Source organism: Trichoplax adhaerens, genomic scaffold, assembly GCF_000150275.1.
Source record: "Trichoplax adhaerens TRIADscaffold_4 genomic scaffold, whole genome shotgun sequence".
Taxonomy (NCBI): Eukaryota; Metazoa; Placozoa; class Uniplacotomia; order Trichoplacea; family Trichoplacidae; genus Trichoplax; species Trichoplax adhaerens.
Window position 1 is genome coordinate 2913112 of NW_002060946.1, and position 24594 is coordinate 2937705.

Here is a 24594-nt window from a genome sequence, read left to right on the forward strand (position 1 = left end):
TGTGATTGTATTTTAAGCCTAATTTTAGGACGAATCTATCTAAAATCAAAGGGCATGTAATATATTGATACTAAGAAAATTACTACTACTAGTGTACATGTCACGTACACACCCCATTTTCGTATAACTAGCACTGTATCCGTTCCATGAATGGGGAAAAATTATACTGCTACAATTACAGCAGATTTATTTCCTTTATGGTTATGGACGTATGTTGGAGTGAAAAGTTATTATGAACGTACACAATTTATATAACCTCTCGAGTTCGTTATTCACTGTTATTTCTTTTCACGATATCAGCTACCAATGTCTGTAGTAGTTAATGATAAAACATTTTTTCAACTCTACTGTATCTTATGCCATTTGGTTGTAGCACTCAATAAGGACCGATAGTCTCTGTATTCAACCAAGCTAAATATTACCTTGCCATTAGATTTTTACGAAATTATTATTATTATACAAGTTTTTACTACATCAGCTGCTCCAGTAAATATCTATAGCTACTGATGATATAAAACAAATCCCCAATAAATCAAGTATGCGCATAATCTACTATTTAATTATATGAAAAAAGTAGGTGGATGTGTTCATTATAATTTAATAGTTTATTCGTTTTGTTTTACAGTTAGTATCCTGAAGTCTAGTAATAAATTATCAATTGACTATCGTTTTCGTTTATCGAATGTACTTCACGCTGATATGAATAAATTGTAGACTCCTGTATCTGCTATATAGCAATTCTTTCTTAGTGTCTCAAATTTGAAATAAATGGCTTGAAGCAGATATTCACGAGTATGCCATCCTACGCGTAAATATGTTATTGCAATGATTTTGACCCTGTTTTGGTGGTCCTGTGCGCCTCGCCGGTGTGATACATGTACACGGAAATAACATTAGTGTGGTATAGTTAAACGCATTAGTATTACACATTTACGTTTAATATGTATTAGCCTAGTTACGAGAAAGCTTAGAATGACATGTAGCTTGAACTAGGTAATAATCTTAGAAAAGAATTTTTTATTAGATCATAATTTCATCTATTAGTTAATTGTAATATTGTAGTAGCTTAAAAAGTGGATGAACGTTTAAAATACGATATACTGTGCATTTCTAACGGCTAAATTACGAGTATGATTTCTATCGAGCAGATAACTTTTGCTTCTATCTGTTGAAACGTTAAATGTCTCTCTCTCCGATGTGATCTACTATTGATACGTTAGTATGAATCTCATTAATACGCATAGTATGATGAACCTTTATTGCCATTAATACGCTAAAATTTTTGATTCAGTTCTGGTGACACAGCAAACGACAATAAAAGCAAGTGGTAAATAGCCGTAGCCCTATAACATAACACTATACATGGTATTAGATCACATATAATTAACAAAATGTGGTTGATGTGATGGTGAATGAAATCAGTAACGTAACAAAGTTATCATAAAATTGCTATCTGTCATAACTACTAAGAACGCGACATTCACGTTCGGATATATGCTGGTCATGAAAGCTGATTGATTGTAACCTGTGACCAATGAAGTATTGTCAATATAATAGTACAAGAAAACCTAACATTTAATATAAGCAAAACTGACAAGGATTTAATTATTGAAACAAGTAATTGTTTTATACATTCGGTCGAAGAATAGTTTACGATCGGAAAGTGGCTATAACAGTTATTAGTTACACTTTTTCTGTTACTTCCTTTCTTGCTTGATTACTATCGAGGACCTATCAGTTAGCTTTTCACACCCTCGCTAAAAGCATATAGTCGTGTCCATGTCTTGGCTATGATTTTAAAGTAGCAAGTTAGTAGCGATTTCGAGTATACGCGAAAGCAGTACAAAATACACCGATATTGTAATTGCGGTAAAACTAGTACAGGGTAATAGCAGTTATGATAATTGAAAATCATACCAAGCCGTAATGTAATCGTCAAAGAAATTACTTTCTACAATTATAGAGTACTAGAGTTACTGTAATTTATTATGATATCAAATTAGAAGCAGCAAAGATAGCACTAAAACAAATCGTAATAAGCTCCAAAAGACCTTACCAGTTTCGATGGCACGCACTTCGTCCGATTTCCATAACTCTGCTACATCGTTGGCTAGAGGATCATCAGGGTTTGGAGCACTAAGTAAAGCCTGAATTGATAGCAACACGGTACGAATTTGTAATGCTGGACTCCATTTATCTGTTTGAAAATGCAAGAATGGTAACTTTATGCAAATGGATATGTTTTTAAAAGATAAAAAATTAAAGCTATAAGATTTATAACATACTACGTTACTACAGTTGCACCACGAACGTACTGGAAATTAATCATAGACATTGCGAAGATTTTTGAAGTTCCATTTAACTTTAAAAATGTAATCATTAACTACCATGCATAGCTTGCTCTAGGGTCTAAGATTTGGACATATATATTTTTGTCTATTTTATGCATTGAAGATACTTTAATAGATAATATGTAATTCTATTATACGACATATCTCAGATACGTTTAACAAGTCAAGACGAAATAACAATAATGGTGAAATCCTGTTGTTCATTGGTAAAATCATCGAAGCCTTACCTTTCAAAATATCTAAGCATATACGGCCTAATTTGTCAATATTAGGATGATAAATTCTGGTTACAAATCGGACTTTTGGTGCAGCCATAGGGTAATCTTCTGGTAGAAAAAGTTCTAACTTGAAACATCCTCCTTCAAAGGGTGACTATAGTAATACAAATATAATAGTTCGCTGATCAAAACTATGAAGATTTTTATTTGCATGAGAGCGGCCATTTGTTTAAGCAAATTTCGTGTAAAGACTAGAACTGGCAGCTATAAATTCGTTGCGGTAGTTAATACTGTAAGGTGATTTAATAATTCTTTGTTTGCATAGTTATGACCTATTGTAGTCAAATCCTCAGTACCTGAAAGATTGATCTACTGTAGTTTATAAACTCATTTCTTTAGACTGCTTAAAGCTTCTATATTAAAATATTGCTATAGAAATTTCATCGATTTATTAAATCGTTTGCCCTACATCTTTTGGACCGTTCACTTCAACGTGAAAGTATCGGGCATTTTGCTCATCAGGAAGAGCTTTAATTCCAGGAACAGGTTCATTAAGCAACCTTTCAGTTTCCTATTTATATTTCGGAAGTAATTCAATGATAATATTAGTTTTCCTAATGGAACAAAGTCCTACATAGAAGATTCTATCATGTGAAAGTCAGTTTAATTGTTGCATTGGCGAGAAACAATGCATCGATGCAAATTATATTAATATGCTTACATTTAAAATATTGAAAATTAATAAGAAAATGAAAGAGGTATTTCAATCAGCACATCTAATTAAGAATTAATTCTGTATTTTACCCATTTCTATTTAAATATCAGTAAAATAACAAGTTATATAAAGTACTGTACAGTATTGCAAATAAAAAAAGTAAAAATCTTTCCATCTGTGTGCTGCAAAAATGTGATCGGCGTCCATTCAAGACTGCTGTAGTACACGCTCGTCTGGATAACAACAACAAAAATAGCCCAATTTTGATTCATACATTGTGCTCATAATTAATTTATTATACGCGTATTATTATTTATTCATGATCATTTCGTGCGTGATGATAATCGTGTAAAATTGCTATAGACTGTGAAGTAGTACCAATCAATCATCGCCTGATGATATTTGAATTTAGAGTTGGGCACCATCGAGGTAAAGGAAGAAAATTGTTTTTTTCTTCCATTTTACCTCGATTTACTATCCAGTTCGTTATCGTGCATCGCGCAGGAAATCTGCTTACTGTAACATAGACCAGGCTTACTGAACGATACGGTACTGTACGGTACCTGGTAACAGGCGCTAGACCGTTGGCAATATGGTACTTGGAGTACAGTACAATACTGTAGCAGAGACTCTGTACGACTGTACTCTACTGTACACTGTACAGTACAGTACTGTATCTACTGTACTTTGTGGACTGGTACAGCACGGAATGGAAAGTCATCGAGCAACAAACTCACATACAAGTTTGCGAAATTTTCAAATATTAACAAGTTGCGACCTATTTCCGTACTAGATTTTTCAATTGGTTATAATAATTGACAGTCCATGCTTATAATACTATTGACAGTATACATATCTACAGGATAAGCATAAAATGTAACATTCATTACCAACGAATGAGTGGAGTGCACACAGTAGAGTAGGTGCAATTGTACATGGATCGGTGTGATAGATCAATCTAGCAATCTTGACTGAAACATGAACAGTATAATAGTTCAGTAAGCAATCCCCCAAAAACTTCATCATGGCTATTACACGAGAGCCTGAATAATAATACTTATTGCGCTATAAACTTGAGCAAATCTCTAAATCTGCAGATGATAGAATTTACAAATCATAAGACAACAATTTTAGCTCATTTGTTTGTATCTTATAGAAAGATATTTGGAATAACAGCCAACATATCATAAGACAACAATTTTAGCTCATTTGTTTGCATCTTATAGAAAAATATTTGGAATAACAGCCAACATTTTATAGACAATGTTATTGTAAATTTTACAACCGTAGTACGATAGTTCAAAAAGGAAGTGTAATTTTTAGCAGACTACGTATTAAGTGCATACTATAGAAACGTTAGCGGTCGCATCCATAAACGTCGCTTACGATTATTATAGAATTCATTTGAACGTGTTGAGTAGTACACTTCAGGATGTGTCGTAGAATTATTCAAAAATGTTTTCAACCTTTAATACAGTATATTCCAGGATTATTTCAAGTAGACGACACTGAAGTGGCATACCTTATCGCACAGGTATTCATTGTACCGTTAGTTATACGTGTAAAAGGAGAGAATTTTATCGCGTTGAACTAGCATTGTAATTAAAATTTCGTGGCTGCAAAATTAGGCTCATAAAATGTAATTGTACTCTTGAAGAATAAATAGACATGATGGAAGATTTGCGGTTTGGATAGAAATTTGAAAGATAAAATTGTTGATGTACAGTATACTGAGATTTATGTTAATGTCAATCCAATAGAGATTACCATAATGCGTAATAGATCTTTCTTCGATAAAAGATTAAGCGGTCATTTTCACTTAGGCAGAGAAACAAAGCACCACCATAACAATCGTCAATAAAATAGCAGCGTACTACAGAATGCTAAAAAGTTTACGGCGAAAGTGTCTAATACTACTACAGTACAGCAATTACCTTCATACATCAGCTTGCATTATCAAGCGTCTGCAGTGAAGATAAGCATTTCTTCTGCCGATTCGCATCATAGTATAAAAATCGTAACATCTTGGCAAGCAAGATCCATTCTATAGGCGGACTAATACAGTTTGATATGAGAGACGCAGTCACATCATTCAAATAAATTTATTATAAATGGGTATGCTTTGAATAGCAAAGGATGATGTGTAAATTAGTGTCTTTAAAGTTCAGACACGTTCCGTAATCATTCCTCGAATCTCTAAGGCACCTTTGCACTTCCGTTCTTAGTGACAAGTGTACTGCAGTCGTACGATGATGGATGGACTATTATTCCAGTTGACAGAAAGGTAAAGAATCACAGATTTGAGCACAAAACCGTAGTCGATAAATATGGAGCTCAACATAATTATCCAAGATAGAATAGAGAGATGTTAATACTGTACATTCCATGAATGAGTACTCGTAATGAATTAAAATACGTAATTACGTTATCATCTAACCTCAACTTATCAAGACTATCATAGCGTGGCTAAGGGGTAGAAGGAAAGACCCTTAAGTTAACCGTGATAATCGCGTACTTTAGTCAAGGTTATACCATACAATTGGTGGAGTTTGGAGACAGTTGAGGTAAATTATTATTTACAACAACGAGTTGTAGACCATCGAAGTAAAAGAAAAAGCTTTTTTTTTCTTTTACCTCGACGGTATGTTGTAGACTACCAACGTCAACGGGATCACTAGGCTAAAACGCTAGCCCACAGTGCAGTCAAGACTAGTCAAGACATTGGAGCAAACGCAACATTGGACACCGAGTCAAGCGAAAGTACTGTAGGTCTACAATTATTACCGCATGTATATCCGCAAAAAAAGGAAAGAAATATTCAATGGTGGTTGTCATTTTGTAAAATTTTAGGTAGGTATGGTCGTTTACAGGTTGTATAGCACACTACTTACCTTTAAGATCCTTCTTGGTAGTCTACCTGCCATCTTTTCGATTGGAAAAGTCTAACTAGTCGGGTAAATGACTGGGTCCTCCTCACTCCTCAGACGGCAAAGTCAAAAGTACTACTACAGTAACAGTTACAGCCATGGACATGAGAATAGAAATTCTCTTGGAAGCCGCTGATCTACCGTACGAACTTCACCAGTACAGTACTTTTTCAAGTCATCTTCAGTTTGCTGTACTGTACACTGTGCAGGATGTACAGTACAGTACAGTACTGACAGTAGGGTTAAAAACTACAGTACAGAAGAACGTGAAACCAATAGAAACTGTACTTACTCCAGTCACGTACGGATACAGTACTACAGTATACAGTGTACACTAGACTGAACTGTCAGAGTTGTCAGCGCTAAATGAATTCATTTATTAATGGCTTCTTGAGCGCAGTTCCCAATTGCTTGCAATACTCGTTGTCAGTCTTATGCATTGGAAGAAAAACTAAGTGATACTACTGTATTTTGATTACAACGCTGTACAAGATTGAGGATTAGACCTGAGAAAGGTTTGGTTCGGTTCAAACCGTTATGATCTACTGTAGAATGAGGATTGAACTGCTTGTACGGCAATATAGATTTAGTATGACATTTCATATAAAACCTGTAGATTGTAACTGATGTTCATTTAGCACTGAGTAATGTGACTACAGTGTACAGTACAGTGTACAGTATGCCTGCGGCAGTCTGCCGCCAAAAATACTGTAGTACTACAGTACAAAATTTTACAATGTTTATACTGTAGTTTATAGCAGTAACTTTATACTGTGTACTGTACTGTACTGTACAGTACAGTACTTTTACTACAGTACTCAGGCAATATACAGTACGCATATGTACTCTTACATCACGTGGTTGATGCACTTACGTCAATTATTTTTGACTCTCAGCTCTCAGTAGTTCTCCATTCTCTCAGGTTTTCAATTCTTAGATCGCTGCTATGTTGTTGCTACATTCCTTACCATCTCGCTTAGAGCATCCAATGATTAAAATACTCCAAATGCTGGTGTATGTATTGTAGAAGAACCTCCTTGTGCTTATTACTGATTCAGCAATCAATATACTGTATGACCTACTATACGCGTACACTGCAGCGTACAAAGCAGCATAGAAGTTTCCCCTAGCTGAGTGAGCAAACTCATATACAGTAGTAATAGTAGCAAGAAAACGAGCAACACTATTTACACACTGTATCCAAAGGCAATTGCCTGATTATTGCAATTATAAAATAGCTTTTTAATATACATTAATTATTCGTAAGGCAATGGAATAATGTGTTTTCAAGTCAGTCCATATTTTGAGAGGATCGAGCCGATTCTTACCAACTGCTAATTCTTCAGCTACAATGCTATTAGCGATAGTATTGAGTAGATACACATTCAGTTATATGTCATAGTATAAATTAATCTTGATGATTTAAAAAAGCTGATAAATTATAATTTATGATCGAACGCGCCACCCCTTCACTCTTTGAGTACAAAATTCGTATAGTCGAATACCAAATCTTATTAAGGGTTACCTCAAGAAAATAAATAAACTATATAAAGCATTGCGGTAAAAAATAGCATACGAGTACTATCGTAACATCAATTCAAGATATCGAGAAGATTATTAATATATACGCGTATATCTTAACAGTACTAATGAACTCGGTTTGAGATCAAATATTTAGTCAATAAGATGTACAACTACCACCTTTTACTTGCAAAAGCATGTAAGAGCCATTTTACTACAATAAAATACTCGTATATTACTATATCTACATAAATAGTTATGCTAGTTGCGCAAAACGTCAAGCTGATATCCAAGCTTGTGCTTTCAATGCATTTACTCCTGTAATAGGAAAATAATTTTATAATAATGTATAGCTACGAACAATTGATTTCATATCAAATTTTCCGTCGTACGTCGTATACCTTAAAGATATACTAAATGTAATGGTATAATTTATAACAGTTTAAGAGAGAAAGCTAAATGTGCGATAGGTTAAATTAAATTCATGAATATAGGATAAAGTATATATTGCGGTATACAGAATATATATACCCGTATACAAGTATATACGTACAGTACCTATTTTTACAAATATAAGACCACCAAAAGTTCAAAACTCGAGTACTGACAAATACACTACTAATAGAAAAATCTTAACGTCGCAAAAACTTCCAGAGCGAGCGTATAATACTTCTTTTTGATCTATCTTGTAATAAAGTGTTAACCCGGCCAATTTCATTCGCTTTTCTCTTTATGTAAGATTGAGTATCCTCTTGCATTTGCTTTAAAAAATCTTCTCGACTCTCATTTATAGCAACCTGCCTCGACAGTGGTGGATTAAAACGGTAATAGGCTCCAGCTGGGAGTATATCTTTTAAAACGTTATGAATTTCTAATCCAGATCGACCATGTAAATAAAATCCATATTACAGAATTACTTTAATGACTTCTTTTATCGATAAATTTAAAATGAAAATATCTTACTTAGAGTATCCGTAGCTGAGTCGATAATTATTTTAAACTTATTACTTAGCGAACCATCAAATTTGACTTCTTGATCGGAAGAGGGACAATAATAGCCGGTACCAAGTGAGACCAAACATTTAATGGGAGTATCTGGCCATAATAACTTGCACTCATGTAGTGCAACTGCAGCAGGGTTATTTGATACTAGGCCACCATCCTAATTAGTATACAAATCATTATATTGTTATCTTCAGAGTATAAGAAATACAGTAAAGGATGACTCTCATATCTCGATTTAATCATCTTAATCTTAACAATAAGTTCGTTTAATACCAAGAATACGTTATTGCCAATTTTATATTCTTGAAAATAGCCAGGAGCAGCCGCCGAGGCGCGCACAGCTTCCCACGGACGAACATTATAAGTACCAGGATAATATGGTATTGCAGTTTGTTTATGGCAATAATTTCGGAAAACGAATGGAACCGGTCGAGGCCCACTAACATGTGTGGCAATTGCAGCAACCTTTACGCAGGTTATCAAATTGAGGAAAAGATATTACGGTACGAATACAAATTAGAATATTTTGATTAGTGACCAAACTGACGTCAAAAGCTAAGAATTAATGTTATGTTAGCGCTTTATTACTTTTGGCGTATTTGGAATAGATATTGTTTGGATCAGCTGGTGCTTGAAGCCCATTTTTTCTCTATGTGTATATAAAGATGAAATTATTAGCAGTATCTGCCTGTTGACATGTTAATCAAGCATATTTTCGTAATTTAGTGCAATGATTGAAATCTAAAATAATCTTATGCATAAAAGTATAGTGTACAGATTTTGATACTTGAAGCAATGTACAATGTTAACACTGAATAACTGATTTGCCAAGAATACTAGTAGTAGTTTACGCATACAGTTATTGATTAATTACTAATTCCACAACACATTCAAAGTATTAGCTCAGAATTGCAATATTTACAGGTAAGTAACTGATAGCATCGAGCGTTACTAAACATAATTATTATTATTTATGTATTTATAATATTTATTTCTTTCTTAATATAATCTACTACAATACAAGAGGTTGTCAATTTACTTCATAGCCTTTTCTAGAATATCGGTATCATAATAGGATTGATTTAAAAACAGCATGCTAGTCCCAAAGACTAAATTTCTTTTAAAGATAGCCTTGCTTAAGTTTTTATAGTCATTTTCACAACTCGACGCGCTCTGATGAACCAAGCCAAGCAAAAAAGATATTACAGCACCCGTGCTAGTTCCACAGATGTAGTCAAACAATTGATAAGCAGGCTTGCCACATTCAGCTTCAATCTTTTTCAAAATATCGATCGCAACTAAGCCTCTATTGCAATGTAAACAGGTTTAACTATGTCAGAGGTATAATCAATGAATAATATACGGATACAAAGTATAATATTATAAAATTGCGTAATTTACTTGCACTACTTTTGTAATGTTTCTTAATTTAGCAAAAGTGATACTGAAATAGTGCACTTCAATACAACTACGAATTACCTCATTCCTCCTCCATCAATTGCCAGTATTTTAATACCATCACGATGGGTACTGTCAGGTGCACCAATTAGCATCAAAGATAGTCTTAGATGCCCGAGTAAAGGAGGATCGATAAATTTAGATTCTGCTGTTTTCAGAAAGGTAAACAAGGTTTTATCCTTTCGAGCCAACTGTAGGGTCCATGGATCATGCAATAGTAGCTCATTCAAAATCTCACATGACAACAGTAATGATTTAACACCCTTAGAGCGATACAGATCCTTGGTAACGTGCAGTAGTTTGTCCTCACTTATGGAATGATGAAGGCCAGTTTTTTCCTGATCAGTTCTTAGGCTCATGGTGCTTCGATTTAGGATATATAGCACTATACAATAGGTTGTTACCTAAATAAATAATAATTTCATAAGATATTCATAAACAGACTAAAGCTATCCACTACTTTGAATAATTATAATAGTACAAGCTGATACAACATCATGTTGGCGTATGCATGCATATATCTCATCTATTGGCAATACGTATCTAAAAGAAATCTCTATTGCTTAATGACAGAGTTTTTACAGCAAATAATGCTGCCACTTTCTACATTGCTCTAATTCTATGAAATCACTCATTAAGTAATTACAAATAGGACTCATCGTCTGATAATTTCTATAAATTGATATTTAATACGTTGAGATTAAGTCATATCTATTGTAGATACTTGTCCTTTTATAAATTGCATATAATGTACACAAATACAATCTGCATATGCAGTAAGCTATGGATTACTAAATTCTATGGTGCAGCGATCCATCAGCAAATACGAATCTTGTAGCTACCAGATGTGCAAGTTATGAAGGACGCAAAAATTACTAACAAGAGTTGCTACCTGATTTCTTCTTGGGCATAAAATCTCCTCGATATCTTAGTGCAGAAGATGAGGTCATATTCTTGAGGATTTAATTGCTAACTATTAGTGCGTACGTCTACAGACCAGCTACACTACCTGACTTGAACTGCAAAGTTTCTTTTTATTTTGCAAATCTAGGCAGATCACTTTGTGGACGTCCAACAACGCTGATAATTCCTGTGTTTCGTCTTACCAATTTTAATTATTGACTGACCAAGGTAGCAAGTTTATTCTACAATCGTTCATCATGCACTAGTTTAGAGTAGCTAATTTAAAAATATAAATTGTTGGATTGATAAAATTAAGATGAGATTGGGTGGAATGTACAATAGTAGTTAGTAGTTACCATGTTTACCATGAAAATATGAGGATTTCGTATCAGAGCACCTAGTGACAAGTAGAAAGTAGGCTGCGCTGCGTCTTTGCAGTGTAGCTATAGTATCTTAGATACCATACCAGTATACTCATAGCGATTACATCATCATGAATGCAGGGTACAAGGACTGTAGCAGTACCGTAATACTAGACGAAACCCTAGGAAGTCGTTGCAGAACAGGATTGGATCGAGGTCGCGGGATACTATCCTTCTCCATTTTACCAAGATGTTAACTCCAAAATTTGAGGTATCACAAAATGATCAATTCATCATCATTGCCATCAAAGTACCCTATGGAAAAGTGAGTAATGAGATGCTTGCATGATATAGATAGTATGTAAAATTCACGTATGTTGGGTTGCTAGTAGACGTAACGGTATGCCAAATATTTGCTGATTGTAATCGTCAAATTTTATACTGTACGACAATAAAGTGTGCTAAGAATACTTCATCAATTAAGCTGTACGACTATATTCACTAGAATACGAGCATTATCTATATTCGATTTGCTAGTCGATTGTAATAATCTTAGTCAAATGATAAATCTTTCATCTTAGTCATTTAAGTATCTTATCATAAGGTGAGAGATACGTAAGGTGCTAGGCTAGCCTTGAGCACAAGTAAAAAAAGTTAAATGATAAGGCTATACAGCACTGATTGGCGATAGGCTCTAGTAGTCTGCAATCGATCAGCTAATTTTTTCTAGTTATCGAATTTATATTATTGAGTCAGAAGATATCTATCTTGCATACAATTATACAGTAATCAACAGAATATGAGCATTGTATATGACATATAGATTCGATTGCTAGTCTGTAGATTGTAATATTGCCAATCAAATGATTTAACCTTTCATGGAGCCCTTAAGTGCTTTATGGACATGATAGGATGAGAGATGTATGCGTAAGGTGCATGCCTTGCGAGTTAATAAATTATATGGCTATACTGATTGTCCATAGACTTTAGTGGTTTGCAATCGATCAGTTTGTTTTCTAGTTATCGAATTCATATTATTAAATCGTAAGATATCTAGACTTCATTACTAATAGACTGTCGTAATTTTTAGCGGAATGATCCATTTGGAGACAACCACCACAATTTAGGTGTTAACGAAAGAATACGCTAGCCCTATGTATAAGATTATGTATGCTCGATTGCTAATGATAGGAAAAAAAATATATTGGCATAAATAGCATATCCATTTCATGACCGTTTGATATTTGTTATACCTTAATAGTAAGCTGTGCTGTGCCGGCATGTATATCCTATTATAATAGTCATTATTGGCACCTAGTGTATAAGAATAAGCTTTGATTGTAATTACTAATGTATGGAATGGTAAAGCAAATTTATCAAACATAACTACAGGGGCAGTTTGAAATGAAAGCTAAAATGACTAAACAGATGATAAAATATACATAATTCCACTTTGTAGGTTGCAGATATGGAAATCTATGCAAAAGATACTGAATTTCTTTTCCATATGCATCCATATTTCTTAAGGTAATTATGAAAAAATTTCTCTTAGTTATACGAAACATACATCAATTAGTCTAAACGAAAGATGGAAAGTAAATCAATTTCAAACGGTGTTCATACATCTGTATGTTAACTGAACAGAAAGTAAATATTCTTACGGCTTGTTACTTTTATAGTCTGTACTTCTCCATATTCGATAACCGACATGTGTAAAGTATCAGATTCTATTTCTTGCATAGCTAGTGTGGACTGTATGATAAAATACTTGTAGTAACATAATGGAAAGCAATCATATCATTAAATAATTTTCCAGGCTCAATTTACCAGGCTCTGTTGTTGAAGACAGTAGACAATCTGCAGCATACGATATTGATCAAGGTATTGCTACTGTTGTATACTTACTAAATAGGTTGCATCAGTTTATAGTAATGGCATTGAAATTGGTCTCGTAGATCTTTATCGCTAAAGATGTTTTCATATTTGAACATAATGTATTATACTTTCTATATATGATACTATATAGGAACTTGTACGATAAATTTACCAAAAGTAAATGAAGGTGAGCATTTTGAAAGTTTAGACTTGTTGACGACCCTTTTAGCACAACCTAAACAACAGAAGTACAAGCCCTCATTGATCGAAGTAATTAATTCAGGTAACAACAGATTCATCTTCATTTTTTACGACACCATAGGCTTAAAGTATTCATTTAATTACGATTTTGTAGCGGATGAGGATAGCAAAGAGATAGATGTTGACGATTTTGACTGGCAACTGGAGCAGAAATTAGCCGATAATGATGTAATTGCTACGATTAGAACTATTCTCCTAACAATCTATTTTATACAACACATGAATAATTAACGAGATCTTCCTAGACCGATTCCCGAAACGAGCTTTTTTCTCAAAAATACGGATTCGCAAATCGTTATAATGGTGTTTTTTCTTGTTTACAAGTTAGTTGCATACCCAATTCTTAAAGATGATTGAAAAAATTTAAGTTCAATCTTTTTTGACCTTATAAGATAGTTTCTATAAATAAAAAAATCGTACATTATTGCATAGGAAAACTTGTTTGATATTATCGATGTTCCTGAACCTGAAAGAATGACTGCAGCTGAAAGATCAACCGAAAGAATTGCTGCTGAAGATGAATACTTTAACGAGGATCATTATCTGTTTGTAGCTTTTAACACTAACGTTATACGTAATTATATGGGGAATAGCGAATGATTCAATTTTAATCTTGCCTTACATCCCTAAGTGCTGACTTTATGGAGAACGAACAAATAAAGCAATTAATAGCATTTATAACTCCTTGGCAAGAAGCTTGCGATATCATAGATAGCACATATGATGTAAGATTAGTAGAAGAAATGGTGTTGATAGATAATGGCTATGTAAGATTTAATTAGTAGTAATAGGCTAATACGAATATCTTTCCATCATTACTTTCTGGATTTTAATACTATATTAAGAAGAATAAAGATGAAGTAGACATTGATTACAGTGCCAAGTAAGGCTGCAAAGATTTTCTAAAGCTGCTACTATATTTGATGTATTAGATTAATATCATATCTTTTAAGAAATCGTATTTATATGTATAACTGTGTCCTATTCTGCCACAGGTGGAATTTATTCTCAGATGAAGAAAAACAGCAACTGAGAGAATTACCAAATAAAGAATGTAAATATATGTATACCTTTAATTAATTTCTGATTACTCGCCAAAATACTGCTTTAAATCGATCATTAAATCTCATTAATACTAAATGCCATAGATGTCTTAATTCCATTATTTGTCTTTTTTGATTTATCAATTTTAGATTTATTAGATAAATTAGAAGACTATCAATTACTACTCGGTTTAATCGACATTATATTTGCATATGCTTACAATTACCGTACGACCGAAGGTGAAAATACCGTAAGTGAAGAATAAAGTATACACATTACTCACCTGAATTTTTATTTTAAGTAATCTAAATGCAATTTACGCTTTTACTAAGTACACTTATGTATGATTCTATTGATTTAATTATATGATTTATATCGTACCTCCACTTTGTGATTGTTTATTTATACACTGGGCTCTGCACCTAAAGTTGAATTATCATTAAATCGAAACGTTCTTAGGTAGAATCTGCATGGACAATTTGTAAAATAAGTTCGTCTTTATCATGGCTGGAGGTAATTATTGGAATCTTATATTATTCGCATTAAGCTTCCCTTAATTTAATTATACTACTTTGAGGCATGATATTATACCACTAATCGTGGACAACCGAAGCTTGAAATACTGTAAAGATGATATAAATTTATAACGTAGGTTTTCAAGCGATTTCAAAGTGTATTAATAGCATGCTGCAGAAGAGCTCTATGCTATCCTTTATACAGAAACTGGGATTTAATTCAAGTTATTCTGAAGGATGTAACAACTATTTTCCGACTAGGTAGGCTGTGGAAAATTGCTGATCTTACATCTATTAATTTATTCGTATATTATATGTAAATCATAATAATCCTGCAGACCCTTGCATTGTGTGTACCTTCAGAGTATTTTCATTCATTTTTTTAACAGGTAAAAGATATATTCTGAAATGTTTATTAGAAATTCGACAAATTCTTAAAAATCACGAGAATAAGTATATTCTAAATGACGTTTATATTACTGATTACTGCGTTTGGATACAAAAATTAAGGTTAGATACATGGCATAATTTATACACAACTATCTGCATATAGTTAATATTAATCTATTCATAAAGCGCTAAAAACTGAAATAGATTTTTCAAATTTGGTGATAATACTTTGTGCATATACCTTACGATCATGAAATACTGTATACGAAAATTTGACGATCGTTGTTATAATTTCTTTTTATAGTAATGCTAAGATCCGGTTCATTTCAAAAAAACTAAATCAGGTTGGACTCGAATAACTAACTAAACATCTTATATTAACTGCAATTGAATAATATTTAGTATCAAGTCATTATTAACTTACAGGCAACAATAACTAAATCAGCTACTGGATGGGATATCGAATTGCTAGAATACGCGGCGCTAACAGTACGGGATAACTATAGTGATCACAGTAGTGAATCAGTTTTAAGTGAAGATTCATCAGAGGAATCTTCTGATTGTGATTCAACCGATAACGAATCAAGCTTGGATGGACTATCGAACGAGGAAGATCGATAGAATTATACATCATTTAACTGTTATTTAATTAATCACATGATGTAGTGCTGTATCAGTAAATCTGTATAATCATTTAACTGAAAAACTTTAGAAGCTAGAATGATTTATAAGGATAGCGTATAATAAAAAAAGTTTAAATTATCCGGAATACTTGTTGTTTTATACGACATCCATAAAAATTCGTTTTCACGAACAAGTACAACATCACATGAATTAATTTGTTTATGCATTGTACATATTGAGATAGTCAAAGGGTACACTGATTATGTATGAGGAGCGTAAAATCAACATCAAAATATAAGTATATTCCCGTACAGAACTATTAGATAAATTTGGAAATACATAATAAAAAAGTTTTATAATTCTCGGCACTTATGCATTTAGAAACGGAGTTAACAATAATGGATAGATTTTTCGAAAGTTATATATGCCAAAGCAATCTTAGATTTGTAGCGAGGAATACAAGAAGCCATCTTTAGGATCAACTAGTCATCCAATGTATCGTATCGCTTCCTCGACTAATCAAAATAATGATAGAAAATCTGTTACTACCATCGTCGCTGTAGAGGTACAGCAAGCCACCGAATCAGAATGAAAGGATCAATACTTAAACAGTATATTGTACGTAGCCTAACTACTATATGGCAAATAGAGCATTTCGATCTACTATTTAAAAACACTTTACCAATTTTTTGAGAGCCTCCTGATATGAGTCCCCCGCCGATACACCATAGTCACTACAATCTGCACCTAACCCAGCAGTTGCAGACCTTACCTGTGCCTATTAAGTTGAAAGAACGCAAAAATATTTGCAGAGTTTTTATGGCTTAGCTTAACCGGAGTTTCGCATTACTACAGTATAACGTTTTATCCGTCTTGCGTACCGATATAGGTGCTGTAATCCCTTGGTTCGCTCTTCCAAGGCCTTCACCCTCTGACCAACCCATCGCCTACGAAAGGATCCATATATTAGAATTGAAAAAATAATACACTTACGAGAGTAAAATATATCGGAGACAAGAATTGATGTAGTAAGCAAATGAGCAGCTTAGCGTACGTATGACGTAAAAATTTATTTACAGATTCAAATAATTTGCCAGTACCTTCAACATTTTATTCCCTACATTTGATCCTGTCAGGCCATGTTTCGTTGGTTGTTCATATTTTCTAAAGTATATTACGTTTTACAGTTTGTAGATTAGTGTGAGAATCATGATAAAAATTCCATTGGTACGTCCATGATATCCTACGTTATGTTCTGCTGCCTTGATTTCCTTCCAGGGCCTTCCTTTACTTTATCCGGTTGACCGTACAGTTGCCTTCTTTCTTTTGCACGATCGCGATAGAGTAACTCCTACCACAATTTAAAATACACGTAAACTAATTATCAATTTAACCTTGGATTTGGACATAAGATTACGAAAGACAAAACGAACTTGATTTTCTAGTTTAGCGTTATGGGCTTTCAAATTTGTCTAAACGAAAAAACATAAACATAACCGTTACAAATTAAAATTGAAATAGAATAATTTTCCAATTTGTAAAACCATCACCTTGTGTAATCCTGATAACTCTACATGCTTCATTAGCGTATCTTTACTTGAAAACTGCCGTCGACATAGTAAACAAGCAAAACGATTTAAATCTAGTAATGATTCTGGCGTTACCACAACAGAATCAAGCATAGGAAGATCTAAGCTCGCCCCGCTGCCATAAGTTACAGCACCGCGGGATTCAATATCTATATCGTCAGCTTTATGAACTTCTTCCTGAGATGCCTGCAATTAAAATACGTAACATTAAAGTGAAAGGAAATACATATACTCATTATTGCTTAGTAGATCATTCGTAATCATGTATCTAACCAGATTATCTTTAGCTGTCGAGGCAATATTGGCGAATATAGCCTGTACTGTCTGGTTATGAGTAGAAGCCTCCGGCTGCTTTGAGCCGATAGGAACGAACCCTTTAGACTTTTTGGCAGAAGCCTCGTCGGGTTGTTGTACTTTAAATGTAGTAGAAGTTTTCGCCCAACGTTCCATGTCTTTCATAACCTATGTACAAATTATTTTGAGATAATAGTCTACGGTGATAAATTACTTTGTCCAGCATTTTCTATTCGACTGATACTACCTTTTTGGCAGAGAAAGAGATTTTTATCTTGGATGATTTATCTATAATAAGATACAAGTTGGCGAAATCAAGCTAAAGTAGTAAAGAGATTCACATACTTGTATAGCATATATACCTTTTTCCATCTCAGCATCACCACCAGCTTTAGAGGCCGTATCCTTAGTATCTCTAGAGAACAGATTTATTTTTATATTTGTTAACGAGAGCCAAATGATAGAAATAGAATATATTTATCATTGTTATAATTACCCAGTATTAGATACGGGAACGTAAGAATTGGTTTCACTACTCCAATATAAATACTGGCCAGTTGTGCTGTTGTAGAAATACTATGATATAACACGAAATCAGAATATTAATCAACGAATATCAAAATTTCAAGATTATAAAATTTACAATATTACCTGAGAATTTGGGTCATAGTAAAGTCCAGTAGATGGATAATAATAATAACCCGTTTTCTCATCATAGGTGTACTGGGCATTATCTACAATTGATAATCACAACAATTCGAAACGATCATCATAGTTATTCCGAAAACGTTGACTTATTTTTTAACGATGGTTAGTTACCTGTGGTGTCTTGCTGCGACGTACTTTCTAAAATTTTGAGATTTCAAATATTGATTTAGCTTAAAGTCTTTAAAAAACGTTAGCCAATATGTATATAAGCATACCGTACGAGCTTGCTTCTTGCTTATTACCGGATGACTAAGTAAAGAAATTAGATTAGTAAATAAACAGTAGCAGTAACGTTAAGTTTATGATCACAATTTCGTACCACAGTCTGTTCTGTCGAATTACTTGCTGATGATGAGGATGGCTGAGCGGTCTTAGTAAGCAAATCGTAATGATAATGAACAAAAAATTGATATAACAGCATTACATCACTGCAAGGTCGACACTTACTACAGACCACGCAGCTGCAGCAATAGCAGCAGCTGCTAAATTCTTCCTGCAATAGAACAGTAGCGCGGTGTTATATTATTCAATCAATTACAGATTTATCTAAAAAATAGCAAACATTACTTAGCCGTTGATTCAAAGGCATCCGCTCTTCCATAGGATATGACCACTGTTGTTGATCGTTATTAAAACAAATGATTAGTAATGAGGTATTACTACGTACTACATACGCAGCGCAATTGCAACTTAATTCACTGCATACATATTTTATTTTAAATACATCTGTACAGTAAAATATTATCTTGCGTAAATATACGAGTATGTATATGGAAAAATAAATTAATTAGTTCCTTTAACGACTGATAGCGAATGCGTGTACATTCTATGGATAAATTTCACAAAAGCTATGCCATCTTTCCGATTTTGTCAATCGATTTCGAATAGTACCTTCTTTATTATCTATCTTGAAAGGATACTCCAATTTTGATATAGTTTCCGCAATCGCAATTGCTATCTGCAGGTTACGCAATAAAGGAATTAATATCATAATTAATAAAGGGAGACTACTTATATAGTTAATACACTATAAATCGTAGCACAAATAATGGCATTATCTAAATTATTGAAAACGAGTTTAAATACTGTAATTACAAGTACCTTTATGGACGGCAATCTTACAAAACAAAATCCTCTTGATGTATTTGTAAGTTCGTCTTTCATTATTTTAATTCCATCGACTCGTGTTGCATCAATCTGCTTTAATGACTGTAGCACCTATTGAAAGGAATATTAAAGAAAGTTTACTTTCTACTTAAATATAAGTACATATAACTACTGCTGTTAAACGCATAATTACTAAATAAGAAACAAATGTATACTTACCGATTCCTCGCGAGTTATAACATCAAGTCCTCTTACAATCAAAACTGAATAATAAACATAGATGAGTCATGAATTACTTTTAAGTAACTTGTCAGTTTCATTAAAGTATTGCGTTAGCAAATTTACCGTTTGTCGGTTTGCTGCTGACATCATCTCCTCCATCCAATTTAGACTCATTACTTCTAGACTCTAATTCTAGAGAAGCATTAATTTTAAAGATCATTAGAGATCTGTAAGAAATTCAGTAAATTAGGCAAGGAATCACAGATAATTATCCCAGTACAAGAAATTCATTCATAAGCGCTGATTATCAATACAAGTAAAATAATTATTTACACCTAAGGGTTACCTGGTCGAGTAGCCTTGCACATCATGCAAACTCTTCTTATTTTGAAATTGAAATGGCCACACTAATTTACATTTACAGGTATGATTGGTGTTAGAATGTTACATTATACAGTCGTAGTTAATGCACATAAAGTGCAGGCAATGTGAACATTTGTTACTATTCATATGCTTTGTTTCCGTAACACAGAAAACATGACAGAATACGATGCCAGTAGTTCGTTAACGGTAACACCTAAGGGCTGCGATGCCCTACTAAGTAGCGGACGTTATTAAATCGTATGATAGTTTCGTCTTCATTTTACGAACTTTGCTACACGTCCAGTCTCGGGGTTTGCTGTATTCGAGATAAGCATTTTGCCCTTGGATTCTTACCATACGCTAACGTAACCGTAAAGATAATTAACCGGGTTAATACAAGTAATTATGCTTTGAATTTCCAATGTCCTTCCCAATTTTGACACCAAATTATTTATGAGATTTAAGGAAAACTGCGCTGACAGCTTGACTAGAGTTAGGCTTATTACCCTACTGTCGTCCATCCATGCTACTGCATTTTTTAATTCGATGAATTCTACGAAAGCAAATCCTCTAGATTCCCCTGCGCAAATAAAAACACGACAATATTATATCATAGCTAGCCTAACAATACAGCAGTTGATATGCTGTATGCGTAATTATGTACTTCAAATATTTTCATAATATAATCTATGCTACAGTATGCATCATCGCTCCACAAATAGGCGCACCTGTTTCTTTATTGCGGATAAGCCTTACATCCTTTAGAACATGCTGTTGATCGAAATGGTCCTCAATTATCTTGGAAATCTATAGATAAATGATATCACCGAAAATTTAGTCTACTTCAGTGAAACTACCATTTAGCAGTAAATATAAGCATTGATAGGATCGCTATATAGAAAATAATACATACATGTTTTTCGTCTACTTTGTACGCTAAATTACGAATAACGATTACACGATTAGGCTCTTCTCTATGATCGCGATTGTTCCCGTCCCGATTTCGTCTAGATTGTCGTTCGTCATCGTAGCTGCCTCTATCTGTTTCATCTTTTCTGTTATCCTTGCTATTATCGTCGTATTCAGGCCGTGTATATCTTCTCTTATTATCGACTCTCTAAATAAAAAAGTAAGAGTAGCGTATAACTTGTACCGTGGACAAAGTATAATTTTTTCCATAGGAATTAGTATAGTAAAGTCTTGAGATGTTCAATTTGAATAAAACAAAAGTAATAAGTTTTTCGCCAAGATAGTAATTCAGGTAAATAGCTTTATTATACACTTTATATCGTAGTTACCTCATCTCTACGAGAGTACCCCATGTCAGAGCGGTTGCTGTAATCTGGTGGGCTACGAGAACGCCTTCTATCTCTCCTACGAGTGTAATCCGGGCTCCTCGATCTATAACGAGAAACCCTTGGACTGAGGCGTTGTCGATCGAATCTTCTTTCATAATATCGTGGACTAGGAGATCTTGCTCGACTGCTTTCGTTATAGTTTCGTCGGTTACTTTCGTCACAATAATAGTTATCACGTTCGTTACTAAAATATTGCTTATCTTGGGAGCGACGGCCCTGTTGACGGTAGAAATCCTCATTATTTCGCCGATATCTAAGGAAGAATATTCTCGTTAGAAAATAGATCATTCAATCTTCCCAACTGCTGTAAATACGCAATCTCAGTTGCGATCAAGATATTAATTTATGACCGAAATACCTCTACTAAGGAATTGACTCCGTAGTAGGTACAAGTACAGTAAAAGCCTATTTTAGTTGATTACTTCTAATTGATGCTGACACTAGATGATAATAATCATGACGCGTCATTGAACAGTTGCTTGTACCTTTCTTGATTATCTGGAGGTGGGTAATCCCTAAAGTCAGAATATTCACTGTATCTCCAATCGGATTCCATTTTACGTTAATTTTTTGACTATTGAGGTAACAAAGTCTTCGTTGGCTATCTATAACATATATAAGAAAAGCATAACTTTTACGATAGAATTCTTTGGCTTTCCGAAAAGGCGTTAAAACAGTGCAAGGTATCATGACAACAGGCGAGTGACTTAAGTTTTACGATCCGTATTTGAATAGAAGTCCCTTTTATCTTACTTTAGTTCTATTCTATGTGCGTTCGAGTATTTAATGATCCAATTTACGAAAGATGACAGAAATGGAGCTATAAATCCCTACTGTACCGTTAAATTGTCTGCCTTTTTATATACAAACAATATTATTTACACATTACGTTGTGCTCTATTTGGAGAAATTAAAACGCATGACTCTGACAGATAGTAAACAGGATCCTGTTTATATTCGATCTTCCTTTCGATTTTGATATCTGCTTCCATAAAAAGTGGCGCCGCTAGTGATAAACTACTTATGATGAATTCAGTGGTTGCACGTTAATCGCGTGCGATCATGGACAGCCAAGATAGCTGTCTGAGTAAAATCTCGTTCGAACAGTTAGCGTACCAAGTAGAAACTGAATAATTTGCATGCTACATGAGTAAGACACCCAATACGCGTAGTAAGTTGGCACATAGTAATATTTGCAAGGAAAATTTTGAAACAGAATGGGGTCATAAAATGCAAGTTTGTTTTTGCTTTACTCTTACAATAAAAAAAAAATAATCAATTTATAATTACACAAGTAATATAATTTACTGTATACGCGTATTACTAGTATTTATTACAAAGTAAAGTCTGTCACTAGGTACTTGCAAAGTCAAGTCGTCTCCAGTTGATGAAAATACTGTCAAGACCATCCTATTCAAACTGTCGAGTAAGAACATTTCATTACAAGAAGCATCTTCATATGCATTCAACTTTCTTTCTATACTGACTATCAACTAAAATTGATATCCCAGTTTCGATGATGATTTGCTAGCCATCACGTTCTCTTTGCATCATTTTGTGAGTGTACGCTAGAGATGGGACATTGTGCTTTAGCACACTGGTAGGCATTGGGTAGTGGGCACCACATGCCTGTGGCTGCCATAGTGTACAGTACGGTACGTGTACATCATGGGCAAAGACCGTCCACTAGTCTTATTACAGATTTACAGTACTGTACAGTTAGGCCTGTTGATGGTTTGGTTTTAGCCATGAACAGGCCTAAGTACAGTACTCACAGTCGGTTCTCGAGAGCTTACTGTATAGCGCCAATTTTCCCCCCAAAATAATATTCTACCCTATTTTAAAACTACTAAGTAAGGACGTAAAACCTTAAACACATTTATAGAGCGATTTAATGTTCTTTAATTAGTAATGATATAAAATCTACTTACGCTTGAATTATAATTTACCTTGAAATAGACATCTTCAAAGAGACTGGAACGACAACGTTCCAGGAGTTGCCAATCGATTAATGTTGCGCAGTTGTGTGACTTTTTATTGTACTGCGTACAGTGTACGTCCGATTGCCTGTCCAGAACTCTAGTACAGTACTGTACAGCTCAGTCACAGTACTGTACTGTACAGTACAGTACAATGTACAGTACATTACAGTATCCACTCCCTGTAGTACTGTACGTACAGTACAATGTACTGTAAAGTACAGTGTACTGTACTGTGCTGTGCCGTGCCGTAACGTACCGAAACGAGTAAAGAAAGAGTGTTCAGCTGCACAAAACCGACAATACAAAATGGAGAAACTGAGGTAAGCGTTTATCAATCCGAATGCTGTTTTTCGATAACATTACTTCCTTTTCTTATATGACAAGATAACTTCAAACTAAAGCAGTCTGCTGCAATCTTCAAGAAATCTCATTAGGCTTCTTGAAATTCAATTTGTAAAGACGATTATCATCAAAATTGTTGTTTATCATTTGTTAAACAAAAGCCCATGCAAAATTATCTGAAAGCTAGGATACAAAAGCAAAGCCCGACAACTGTTATTTTATAGTTATACGACTCACGTTACGTTTTCATAAGATTCAAAATTGTTAGTTATAGTTACATTATGATAGTGTACTATGGAATGCAACACTGATTGCAGTTTACTTCTTCTTCGATGTTATTATTGAAAAGATAGACAACACTATAGAACAGGCGTACAATAATTTTCTGAAGAGTGAAAAAGCAACGAGTGCTAGCGTATCTCTGAAATTTGGTGATAACACATAATGGATGATTTATTTT

General features: G+C 33.9%; 4 protein-coding genes across 4 annotated transcripts; 1 reads left to right on the plus strand and 3 right to left on the minus strand.

The window, feature by feature from the left end:
* Positions 1–1387: 1387 nt before the first annotated feature.
* Positions 1388–6208, minus strand: TRIADDRAFT_37524 (uncharacterized protein; the record flags this gene model as incomplete). Its single annotated transcript, XM_002111910.1, has 5 exons — positions 1388–1788; positions 2057–2197; positions 2579–2723; positions 3039–3140; positions 6176–6208. 5 exons carry the CDS (start codon positions 6206–6208, stop codon positions 1739–1741), a joined length of 471 nt encoding a protein of 156 aa, XP_002111946.1. The 3' UTR covers positions 1388–1738.
* Positions 6209–8421: 2213 nt separating this feature from the next.
* On the minus strand, positions 8422–10326 carry TRIADDRAFT_3592 (uncharacterized protein; the record flags this gene model as incomplete). Its single annotated transcript, XM_002111911.1, has 6 exons — positions 8422–8603; positions 8696–8894; positions 9011–9202; positions 9326–9386; positions 9777–10043; positions 10217–10326. Coding segments are annotated over 6 exons (1011 nt in total), but the record flags the coding sequence as incomplete, so codon positions are not given.
* Positions 10327–11710: 1384 nt separating this feature from the next.
* Positions 11711–15663, plus strand: TRIADDRAFT_2681 (uncharacterized protein; the record flags this gene model as incomplete). Its single annotated transcript, XM_002111403.1, has 11 exons — positions 11711–11785; positions 12920–12987; positions 13277–13341; positions 13487–13605; positions 14029–14141; positions 14228–14321; positions 14623–14650; positions 14790–14890; positions 15100–15153; positions 15293–15416; positions 15545–15663. Coding segments are annotated over 11 exons (960 nt in total), but the record flags the coding sequence as incomplete, so codon positions are not given.
* Positions 15664–16836: 1173 nt separating this feature from the next.
* TRIADDRAFT_55476 (uncharacterized protein) lies at positions 16837–22366 on the minus strand (the record flags this gene model as incomplete). Its single annotated transcript, XM_002111912.1, has 22 exons — positions 16837–16947; positions 17051–17116; positions 17270–17333; positions 17417–17520; positions 17564–17641; positions 17720–17944; positions 18032–18220; positions 18398–18467; positions 18704–18786; positions 18872–18898; positions 19208–19253; positions 19328–19373; positions 19652–19718; positions 19862–19978; positions 20087–20130; positions 20213–20281; positions 20436–20496; positions 20959–21032; positions 21181–21259; positions 21366–21569; positions 21751–22063; positions 22296–22366. 22 exons carry the CDS (start codon positions 22364–22366, stop codon positions 16837–16839), a joined length of 2208 nt encoding a protein of 735 aa, XP_002111948.1.
* Positions 22367–24594: the final 2228 nt, after the last annotated feature.